Genomic DNA, 11,575 nt, shown 5'->3' with positions numbered 1-11,575 from the left:
CAGGAATCCCAAGAATCCCCAGATGAGAGGTCAGCAGGATGGGGGCTGCTCTGGCCTGGAGTGGCCAGGGAGGAAAGGGTGAAGTTCTGGGGGGCGAGTCGGATTTGGTGGCTGGTGACCAGCGCTGTGTGGACCAGGTCGGTAGAGACATCTATACTGCCAGTATCAGGGATTGGGTTCGGGTCTTCACTGGGAAACTCTTGGGCAGTTTCCTTCTGACAGCTCCTGGCCCTGCTCCCCAAGTCCAGGTAGAGCCACCCTTGGGTCAGGGTCAGTCTCCCCGGGGAGGGGTGTGTGTCTGAAATGCTTTTGCTGTGGGGGCAGGTGCCAGATTCGGAACTGAGAACTCAGGGTGAAACGCCCGTTTCTCGCCTGTCCAGCAGTTATCTCCTGCTCAAAACTGTCTGATTTATAGTGCTCGATGCCCCGAGTTAGGTAGGGATCTTTTTTAAAATAAAAAAATTATTTTAATTAAATTTAATTTTGTTTGGGGTAATCTTTCTTGTCATGCTCTACCCAACGGTGTTCCATCCCTTATTTGGACAAAGCGAGAATCTAATTTCCGGATCAGAGACGTTTGTCAATATCTTGTTTATGACGACTTCATGGGGGGGTAGGGAAGGGGAATTGAGTGAAATCATATTAAAACGTTGTCAATTTCTTATAATTTTTTTTAGTTTCTTAGAATTTAAGTTGGGTTATTTTTAACTTAATGATTTAACTTAGTCGTGATTCTGGAGCCCAGAGCCCAGCCTGATTCCCCACTCTAATGCGCTGATCTCAACTTATTATATTTTAATCGGGATGTCTGGATTTAAGGGAAATGGTGTGTCATGTATCTTCATTTGACTCAGGGGAGAAGCTTCAATTGATGCTATTTCAACTGTAGCAAATATATTCTTCACGCCTAAGATGAACGCTGATAACTTGGTTTATGTTTGAATTTGAAATGGGTTTTAGTTGTTTTTTTTGTGGGGGGTGTCACACCCGGGGGTGCAAAGGGTTACTTACTCTTGGCTCATGCACTAAGGAATGACTCCTGCCAGTGCTCAGGGAACTGTATGGGATGCTGGGAATCGAACCCGGGTTGGGCGCGTGCAAGGCAAACTCCCTACCCGCTGTGCTATCACTCCAGCCCCAGAAATGGGTTTGAACCGTCGCCACGCGCCTCGGAAATGACTCAACGGGCTAGGGTGTGGGCCAGGCTGGCAAAAGACCCAAGTTTCAACTTGGGTTCCCTTTATTCCTGCCTCCCCTCGTCAGCACCGATGAGTGTGGCGTCAGCAGCACCAATCCTGGTGGCCCCCAACACTGAAGTTGAATACTGAAGTGCACCCCAAACCTTTGGACCCGTACCTCGGGAGTTTTCCGGAGAGGGTGACCCTACCGGGCACAACCCCTGCTCCCCAGTAAGGGATCAAAATAAAACACAGAAAGGCTCGGTGTCAAAAATAGTTACTTGTTTTAAGCATTTTACTTTACATTGTTTATTCAAACAAACCTTTGAGAATGGTAAATAGAAGGAACAGAAAATAAATCACTAAGGACCAATTAGTGCACATCTGATTCTTTTTAAAAATTATTTATTTTTTAAAAATTTTATTTTACACTTCTAAAGTAGTTGACAATATTTGATTACACTTAATATTCGAACATCAATTTCAACACCATTAGACCTTCCCGCCACCATATTTTATTTTTTTATTTTTTTTAATTTATTTTATTGAAATACCATGTGGAAAGTTACAAAGTTCTGAGGCTTATATCTCAGTTATACAATGCTCAAACACCCATCCCTTCACCAGTGTCCATATTCCACCACCAATAAAAACAAAAACAAAACAAAAACAACAACAACAAAAAAGAATACATCCCACCCCTCACCCCCCCAACCCCCCCTGCATGACTGATAATTTCACTTCCTTTTCTCTTTACCTTGATTACATTCCAGATTTCAACACAAAACTCACTATTGTTGTTGGAATTTCAACACAGACTCACTAATTTTGTTGGAATTTATCCCCCAAGAATACAGCTCTATTGACAAGGACATATTTGATAATAAGTTTTCCACTGATGGAATGAAGAGATAAAAAGTTGTGCGGCCGCGGTAGCGGCCTTGCGGTTTACAATTTCTGTATTATAGTAATAAAGTCCAGGGAGATTTAAGTTGGAAAATGAATCATTTCCCTTCCTGGAACAGCACGTAGCAAAATCTTAGTTCACAGTCTGCATACATGGTTGCAAGCACTCGCTGGAACCCCAAGTCCTAAAGCTGTCTCTGGTTCCTGCTCGTTCTACATCCACGTGGCTGTGCAAAGGCATGGCGACCCAGGTCAAATCTCGGCCGGAGCCCGAGCTCCGGCCCCGGCCTGAGACTGCCCAGGTGTCCCGCGGCTGTTTCAAGTTCAAAGCACATTTTTTTTTCCGTGCCACAAAGTTCATACCTACCCAAAGGACCCACAAAATGTCGGACACCACGCCTCCTCCAGGAGGGGAGAGAGACCATGAAAGAAGGATATTTCCTCCGTTAGCGGCACCGCCACCATATTTTAGATGTTTCCATCCCCAACCCCAACCCAGCCTCAAAGCAGAACCAAAGTAGTTTAATTTCTATTGTTTGTTATGAATAAACCACTGAAAATGCTCCAAAAAACTGTCTTTAGGGGAGTGTTGTGAAGTTTATTGAGAATGTTAGTTGCACACCAGAACTACTTCACTGATTAAGGATTCTTCTTTTTTTTTTCTTTTTGGGTCACAACCTGCAATGCACAGGGGCCACTCCTGGCTCTGCACTCAGGAATTACTCCTGGTGGCGCTCAGGGGACCATATGGGATTTTGAGAATCAAACCCGGATCGGCCGTGTGTGAGGCAAACGCCCTACCTGCTGTGCTATCACTCCAGCCCCTGATTGAGGATTCTTTTGGTTATTTTTGTTATTTTATAAAGTAGTTCACAATATTTGATTACATCTAATATTCAAACACTTATCTCACCACTATTGCACCTTCCCACCAACATATTTCGGATGTTTCGATCATGAACCCCAACCCCTGCCCCAAAGCAGAGCACTGCCAGGGATAATTCCTCAGTGCATAGCCAGGAGTGACCCCTGTGCATCGACGGGTGTGATCTAAAAAGCAAAAAAAAAAAAAAAAAATTAAAAAAAAAAGAATGAGGTTACAGGGAAACACAGAGGAATGGGAGCACTGTGATTGGAGTAACCCAATAAACCTGGGAAAAATTGCCTCTTGTAAGTGCAGCTTTCTATAATGTGTTTCATTCAATTCAGCTCTTCATTTTTCTCAGCATGTACAATGAGCTGTGGACTTGGAGACGTGTCCATATACGTCGTTATTTTGTCATGGGTCAGGACAAAGGGTCCACACTTGGAAGCCTGCCTTAAGGGCTAGGGGAGGGCAGTTGGGACAGAAAAGGGACGATGATGGCAATAATAGTTGGAAGGATCGCTCTGCATAGGAGATGTGTACTGAAAGTGGGCAAACAACCAAACATAATGGCCCCTTAGTATCTATATTGGAAATGATAATGCCCAAAAGGGCGGAGGAGGTGGGGAGAGGAAGAGAGAGAGAGAGAGAGAGAGAGAGAGAGAGAGAGAGAGAGAGAGCCTGAGAGCCTGGCATAGAGGCAGGCTGAAGGGTCAGTGGCAGGAGAGATACTGGGGATATTGGTGGTGGGGAATATACACTGGAAGGGGAATGGTTGGGTGTTGGAATATTGTATGACTGAAACTCAATCATGAAAGTTTTGTTAGTATCTCACATTGATTCAATAATTAAAAAATGTTATTTTCTTTCATTTTACATCACATCCCCTCCCCCCCTTTTTTAATCCCTGGTCACACCTGCTGATGCTCAGGAATCACTCCTGGCCCTGTGCAGGGCATGTGCAAGGCAAGTACCCAACCCATTGGGCTATCTCTCCAAACTGCAATCACTTAACCTTTGCAGGGGAATTTTTCTATCCTGAGAACTTTGTGTCACAGCTGGTATGAGAGTTTTCAAGTCTCTGACGGCAGTGGTTTGTGAAGATTTCCTCATCTTTCCAAAGGTGCAGTTCAGGAAGGGGCCTCGAAGGTTTTTTATCAGCAAGAAAGGACAGATCATTGGATAGCAGGAAGAGACAAAAATAGCAATGTTTCCTAACCTTCGTATATCATGACGGTATGCTACATAAATGGTAAGGCAGCAGTTGATACAGTAAAAAAAAGCAAAGCAACTCACGTGCACCAGGATGGTGTGGGTGACCTTGATCTCAAGAGAGGACTGTGGGCAGAGACTGTGCCTAAGGATGTGCCGGACATTCTTGCGATGGTTAAAGAGGAACTTTACCATGTACACGCTGGTCCAGATCATGAGGAGAACACACAGCAGGTCTCTTATAGTCATTAGTCCCTGGAATGCAGACACTCTATTCCTCTCAGCATCACGTGCTATACAGTAGTTTTGGTTATAAAAGTCTTCAATTCCAGTAATATTAAATGGGGCCTTCACTGTCAAAATGACCCGGATATAGATCAGCATGTTGAGTACCCAGAAAAAGAGGAAGGCAGAAGAAATGCATGTGTAGATGTTTGATTTGAACCACGCCCACTGAGCATGGTTGTTGGTGATCACGATGGCTTGGAACACACTGAGGAAAGATGTGGTACAGAGGGAAAGACCCCGGCCCACTCGGTAAAAAAATAAAATTGCCTGACAACCAGCATCATTCAGAAAGTTTCTTATTCCAAAGAAAGAGATTAATTCCGGAAACCCGGCAAATAAAATTGTCATCATATTGGCAAAAGTTAAGTGGGTAAATATCCAATCTATTGGCTTATTTCTTTGCAGAAAGGTTTCGACATATAGCATAAGCAATGATGAATTTCCAATAAAACCAATCATGAATTGGAAACAAAATAATACTCCCCACACTGTATCTTGTAGAATTACTGTGTCCATCGCTTCCTTGTTCGTTGGATGAGGACCTAGACAAAGTATAAATAACAGATTGGTTGGTGAACTTGAGAGAAGTGTCACTTCATGCTGGTGTGAATGTGACTTACCCATTATGTCAGTAGAATGTGTAAAAGCACTGTAATTTTTCAGAAAATGAAGAATTAATGCAAAAAGAATTTTTAAAGAGTTATCGACATAATTTAGGAGGAATTATTGCTTCTATTTGTTTTGTGTTTTAGTCACCATCAGAATTACACATCCATTACTCCTGGCTCTATACTCAGGGATCACTCCTGGTATGCGTGGAGGACCCTATGAGATGTAGGGGATCGAACCCGGGTCTGCCATGTGCAAGGCAGTCACCCTCCACACTGTACTATCTCTGAATCCTGTTGTTTTTATATTTGTAAAGCCAGTTGGCTATTTCCAGAGAAGTAAAGTTAGTATCTTGTTGAGTAACTTTTTAATCAATTATATTTTATATCCTAAATGTTATATTTAAGTCATATGTAGCTTAGATTGGTTCTATTTAACTTGACAGCTTTCATGTGTTTCCATAATATTTCCCAGAAACTGATAATCAGGTCTTTTTACTTTTTTCCTTTGGCATTTTGGGTCACACCCAGGAATGTTCAGGGATTATTTCTGGCTCTGCACTCAGGAGTTACCTCAATTGGTGTTCAGGGCACCCTATGGGTTGCCAGGGATCGAACCCTGGTAGGCCACATGCCAGTCAAATGCCCTAGCCAATGAACGTTTGCTCTGGACTCATTCTAGTCTTTTAAATGATAGTATTGGTTCTCCATATTACAGGAAATCATTCTGGCCTCTCCCCAGATTCTGTCTCAGAGAATCACAGGACCATCAGATTCTGTAGATTTCTCTTCTGAATCTTTTGTATCATTACCTCCAGTGCTCCAAAAGGGTTTGATTCCAGAGCTCTGACCAGCGAGGTCGGTCACACAGAATGAAATACACATCAGGAGTGTTCAAGCTTTAGGGTCACCCAAACAGATAGCACACAGAGTGGCCATTTATTCATCCATATCGCTCCAGCATCCTGGTTCCCGTCATGTGAGCCGCTGTTGAAGTTGAGAGACACGTTCAGCACTGTGAGTAGACATGGCATAATTAAGGGGTGCATGAAGACATAGACCCGGTTATTTCAAATGAATAATCAGCGGCACCCTTAAAGGATAGATTACGTGTCAATTTGCTATTCTATTCTGGCCTGGACATGCCTGTCTGCTTCCCTCTGGTTTAAACTTGTTTTCCTCAGGGACTATCCCGACCTTGGGGTTCCTGTTAGGGGGTGAATTTCCCACCTCTCGCTATTCCTTACCTAGGTCTCTTGCAGTGTCCATGAATTCATAGGTACTTTGGTTCAGTGAAGGTCTCAATATCTTTCCTGGACATAATCTTCATTTACTTCTCTACCATGAGTTAGAGCTTCTCAAGAACCCTTTCTTGGGGTAGAGCATTTGCCTTCCATGCAGCCAACCCGGGTTCTCAATCTCCCGCACCCCAAGTGGTGCCCCCAGCACTGCCAGGAGTGATTTTTGAGTGCAGAGCCAGGAGTAAGCCCTGAGCATTGTCGGGTGTGGCCCCTCAAAACAAACCAGAGAAAGGCAATTCTGGGGCAAAACTCCGAGGATCAAATTTTCTGTTGTGCAGGGGCTGGACTTCAGCCTGGGGCAGGGTGAAGAGCCTGAAGTGGTTTACGTACCATACAGCTGTTAGGAAAAATGGTGCTGTGCAATTCTCTTATAAATAGATGGACATGGAGAATATCATGCAGAGTGAAATAAGTCAGAAGGAGACGAACAGACTTAGAATGCACTCATTTGTGGGATTAAAACAAACCCATATAGTGTAAGTTTAACAACCATGGACAATAGAAACAAGGGCCAGGAGGATTGGTTCGTGATTGGAAGCGTGTCTCAGGGCTGGAGGAGAGGCTCAGGTTTAGAGGAGGAGCCACTATTGACAATGCTGGTTGGAACAGATTGCTCTGGATGGGAGATGTGTGCTGAGAGTGGGTAAAGGGCCAAACATGATGGACTCTCAGGATCTGTATTGCAAGCTACAATGCCCAGAAAGAGAGAGAAAGATAGAGACAGAGAGAGACAGAGATAGAGACAGACAGAGACTGACAGATAAACAGACAGACAGAGATAGGCAGAGATACAGAGATACAGAGACAGAGACAGAGACAGAGAGAGAAAGAAGAAAAGTGCCTGCCAAAGAGGCAGACACAAGGAGACTGTAAGCAGGAGGGATACTGGGCATATTGGTGGTGGGAAATGTACACTGGTTGAGGAATAGGTGTTGGATCATTGTATGACTGTAACCCCCTCAAAAAAGCTGGGGGTTTCCCTGCCCCCTGGGGGCAACCTGGTGGGGCTGCGCTTGCCTTCGATGGCCATTCCCAGAGACCTCAAAGACCCCCTGTCCTGGCTCACTCCTGTCCCCGTGGACCTACTCACTCCGGACACGTGCACGCACGCACCTCGTGAGACCTGGGATCCTCCGAACACCCCAGTTCCCGAGTCGAGCAACCAAGTCCCGCCAAGGTGCTTGTTCAGGGGAGGCCGGGAGCCCCTACTGAGCCAGGAGGCCATGGAAATGCTTGCTGGCCACGCCCCCCAGGGGCTTCCCCAGCAGGAAGAGCTCAGAGCTGACAGCTGCCCCTGCCAGGTCAAGTGCCCCAGCCTTGGGGCTTGGGCGGGAGGGGTTGTGGTGGGCTCCCCCACGCCGCCCTCCCCACTTTTCTCTGTTGCTTTCTTTCTGTGTATAGCTCATCACTGTTTTAAAAACGCGTTTTGTGTAGAGAATAAAAAAAAGTATGAACATATTAACTATCGTTTGTTCACTTTATTCCATTATATCTTCATCATATGATAAATAAGATAAATATTAAAAATTAAAAATTGTTAGGCTCTTGATTCACTATTAATGAATGATCTACACTGGTTAATAATTGAAACCTCCAAAAAATTTTGATAACACAATTCACAAAATAGTTGTAAAGTTAAAGGATTTTCAACATTATTACTCCGATAAAATATTCTAATTGAAAAAAATAATTTCACTTGATGAAAGAAATTCTTGGTCAAAATTTTTTAAACTCGTAGAAAGATGTTTTTGTAAGGCAGAAAAAAACTTTGAATACATAAATCATTGATGAATCAGAACATTTAGTATTGTAGTAGAAAATTCTCACCAATTGAAACCTCTAGAAATTATTAAAATAAACCTCAAACAACCCTAAAATTAATTAATTAAGATGAGTTAGATAATGTAGTCCTAATACTCTTTTTTTGTCCACACTTGGCAGTGCTCAGGGCTTACTCCTGGCTCTGCACATAGGGATCAATCCTGGTGGCTCGGTGACCCTATGGGATTTGGGGATTTAACCTGGGTCAGCTGGAAGCATGGCAAGAGCCCTCCCCGCTGCACTGTGGCTTCAGTCCCAGTCCCAACTGTTCTAAAATTTTGGTTATTAGATTATAGGAAATAAGAAAAAATATATAAAAAGGCATTTGGGAGAAAAGTTAACAATTAATGAGAAATGCATAAAGAGGTGGGGGGAATAAATGAAAGGAAACTGAACTCAGAAAACAAAGGTTAATCAGAGTGGAAAGGAGAACAGAGTTGCTGTAACAGTGATGAGTGAGGATGTCAATATGCTTAGTGAATTGGTCTGTGTTACTCTAAGAACTAGCTTTGGCCACCATAAGGTTTTAAAAAATATTTTTAACTGAAAATGCAGATTAAGAGCAATCAAAGGGGCCAGAGTGATAGTCCAGTGCATAGGGTGCTTGCCTTGCTCGTGGTTTGTTTGGGATTAATCCCCAACATTGTATAGGGTCCTCAGAGCCCACCAGGAGTGAACCCTGAGCACAGAATCAGGAGTAAGTCCTGAGCACTGCTGGTGTGGCCCCCAAACAACCAGTTAAATAAAAGGGAAAGAACAGAAGAATACAAAGCATAACAAAATATATGGTTGAAACTGCAGAGAAGAAAATCATAAATTGATGGGGCTAGAGTGACAGTGCAGTGGGTAGGGCGGTTGCCTTTCACTCAGTCCACCAGGAGTCCATCCCCAGTATCCCCTGAGCCGGACCACAGTAATTCCTGCTTGCCTTGCACACAGCCGACCAGTTACCATCCCTTAGGGTCCCCCGAGCACCACCAGGAGTAATTCCTGTGTGCAGAGGCAGGAGTAACCATTCAGCATCACTTGGTGTGACTCAAAAGCAAAAAACAAAACAAAGAATAATAAACCTTCAGAATATAATGAGTATAAAGTAATGTGAGTATAGGAACTCTAGGGTGAGTTTAGCATTAGAAAGCTAATGCTAAATGCACCCCAGTGTCCCACAAAAACAGGATCATGAAAAAGAAATTCTTCTCTTTTTTTTTCTTGGGTCACCCCTAGTGATACTTGGGTTACTTCTGGCTCCACATTAAGGAAATACTCCTGGCAGTGCTCCAGGGACACTATGGAATGTGGGGGATTTTGAAGCCTGGGTCAGCTGTGTCCAAGGCAAACGCCCTACCCCCTGCATTATCTCTCTAGCCCAGGGAAAAGAAATTTTCTAAAGAAAAATCCCTGTTTCTTCCTTTGAGCAGGAGCAGAGACAGGAGGTACTTACTGAGTCTGAGGCTGGCGAAGTTGACGGGACCCTCTGCCAGGCTGCGGGTGAATGCCTGTGTGTTAATCCAGGGCTATAAAAACACCAGCGACTTGGACCCCAGAGACCCTGTCACTTGGAGCTCAGGAAACTTTCTGATGTGCCCATGGACTCACAAATTACTGTCTGAGTTGCAAAAGGATCAATTTAGAAAAGTTTTTAATGAAAGTCCCCCTCAGGTGTTCACTTCAGAAACTTTCCCATTACATCAGCCCGAGTCTTCAGAGTCCTGCAGGAGCAGAGCAGAAAACAAACTTGGGGATAATTGGCTACTCGCAGGGAAATCCAAAGGTCTCTTAGCTGATCAAATATCTCTGACAACTTTTGGAGAGTAATTTCTTTTCTCTAAGGCTTCTCTCAATTTGGGATTTATTGTGGAACAATTAAGTCTGAACTGACTTAGGAAAAGAAGAATTATAAATGATAATTCCTTTTTAAAATTAAAAAAAATTAATTAATCACCTTTACATATAGTTACAGACTTACAAAGTTTTCATGTTTGAGTTTCAGTTATACAATGATCGAGTACCCATCCCTCCACCAGTGCCCATTCTCCACCACCAATGTTCTCAGTACCCCTCCGGCTATCCCCACCCTATCACCCTGACCCCTGCCTCTGTGGCAGACACATTCCCTTTCTCTCTCTCTCTGCCTTTGAGTGCTATGGTTTGCAATACAGGTAGCAGTGGCTATCACGTTTGGTGTATAGTCTACTTTCAGCACACATAAATGATAAATCTTAAGGATAAAAACTATCAACCTGCACATGGTGTTTGCCTTGCACATGGCCAACCTGGGTTCAATTCCTCCGCCCCTCTTAGAGAGCCCTGCAAGCTACAGAGAGTATCTCGCCCACACGGCAGAGCCTGGCATGCTCCCCATGGCGTATTTGATATGCCAAAAACCGTTAACAAGTCTCACAATGGAGGGAGACATTACTGGTGCTCACTCGAGCAAATTGATGAACAACAGGATGACAGCGATACAGTGATTTTTGGCTAGTTTGGGGTCACACCTGATGATGCTCAGGGGTTTCTTCTGGCTCTGCACTCAGGAATGGCAGAGCTCCGGGGACCAAATGGGATGCCGTGGATCGAACCTGCTTTTGTCTCCTGCAAGGTGTGAACACCTTACCCGCTCTACTGTCGCTCATTCTCCCATTGCCAGATCATACTAAGGATCCAAAGAAACATCCTTTGAAAATGAAAACACTTTAATCTCTGCCTTCTATTTTTGGGAACTTAGTGCAATGGACAAATGATTCAATTTTATAGTGAACGAAGCAGTGAAATGCATGTAGAATAAAGCTTGAGATAATTGCTGGTTTCATACTTCTCTTACAAAATTTTCTATCAGCCTTATTTGTATAGTATTTTGCGGCAAATTTCATGTCTAATACTGTGACTTCTTAGGGGTAGAGCAGACTCTTTCCTGTTGATCCATTCTTTAAACGGGGTTTTGTTTGTTTGTCTTGTTTTATTTTTGGGTCACACCTGCTTGTGCTCAGGGCTTACTCCTGCCTCTGCACTCATGGATCACTCCTGGCAGGCTTGGGGGGCCATAGAGGATGCTGGTGTTTGAACCCAGGTTGGCCATAGGCAAGGCAAGAGCCCTCCAACTTGTACTATCGCTCCTGCCCTCTTTACACATTTGAATCTGGAGATACTTAATCATTTGACAAAAGATTTGTAAACGGTTTTTAATGTGTAACTGTCAGAAGTTATTGAAAATTCATAGGCTAAATATTATTGATGATCTGTCAGTGTTATTAATTTACCATGTAGGGGCTGGAGAGATATAGTACAGTGGATAGATAGGGCACTTTTTTTGCATGCCCTGGACCCAGATTCTATTCCTGGCATCCCATATGGTCCCACAAGCATCACCAGGAGCAATTCCTATGTGCAGAGCCAGTA

At 43.8% G+C, this 11,575-nt stretch overlaps 1 protein-coding gene across 1 annotated transcript; it reads right to left on the bottom strand.

Moving 5' to 3' along the window:
* Nucleotides 1-3,936: 3,936 nt before the first annotated feature.
* On the bottom strand, nucleotides 3,937-4,908 carry LOC129401834 (vomeronasal type-1 receptor 4-like). The gene has a single exon (XM_055124739.1). The coding sequence runs from the start codon at nucleotides 4,906-4,908 to the stop codon at nucleotides 3,937-3,939; it is 972 nt and encodes a 323-aa protein (XP_054980714.1).
* Nucleotides 4,909-11,575: the final 6,667 nt, after the last annotated feature.

The sequence above is a fragment of the Sorex araneus genome, chromosome 2 (assembly GCF_027595985.1).
Source record: "Sorex araneus isolate mSorAra2 chromosome 2, mSorAra2.pri, whole genome shotgun sequence".
Taxonomy (NCBI): Eukaryota; Metazoa; Chordata; class Mammalia; order Eulipotyphla; family Soricidae; genus Sorex; species Sorex araneus.
This window is presented reverse-complemented; position numbering and strand designations above follow the sequence as displayed.

What these genes read in the sequence shown, in the direction of transcription:
- LOC129401834 (XM_055124739.1), bottom strand. Translation starts at nt 4,908, where the DNA reads ATGATTGGTTTTATTGGAAATTCATCATTGCTTATGCTATATGTCGAA.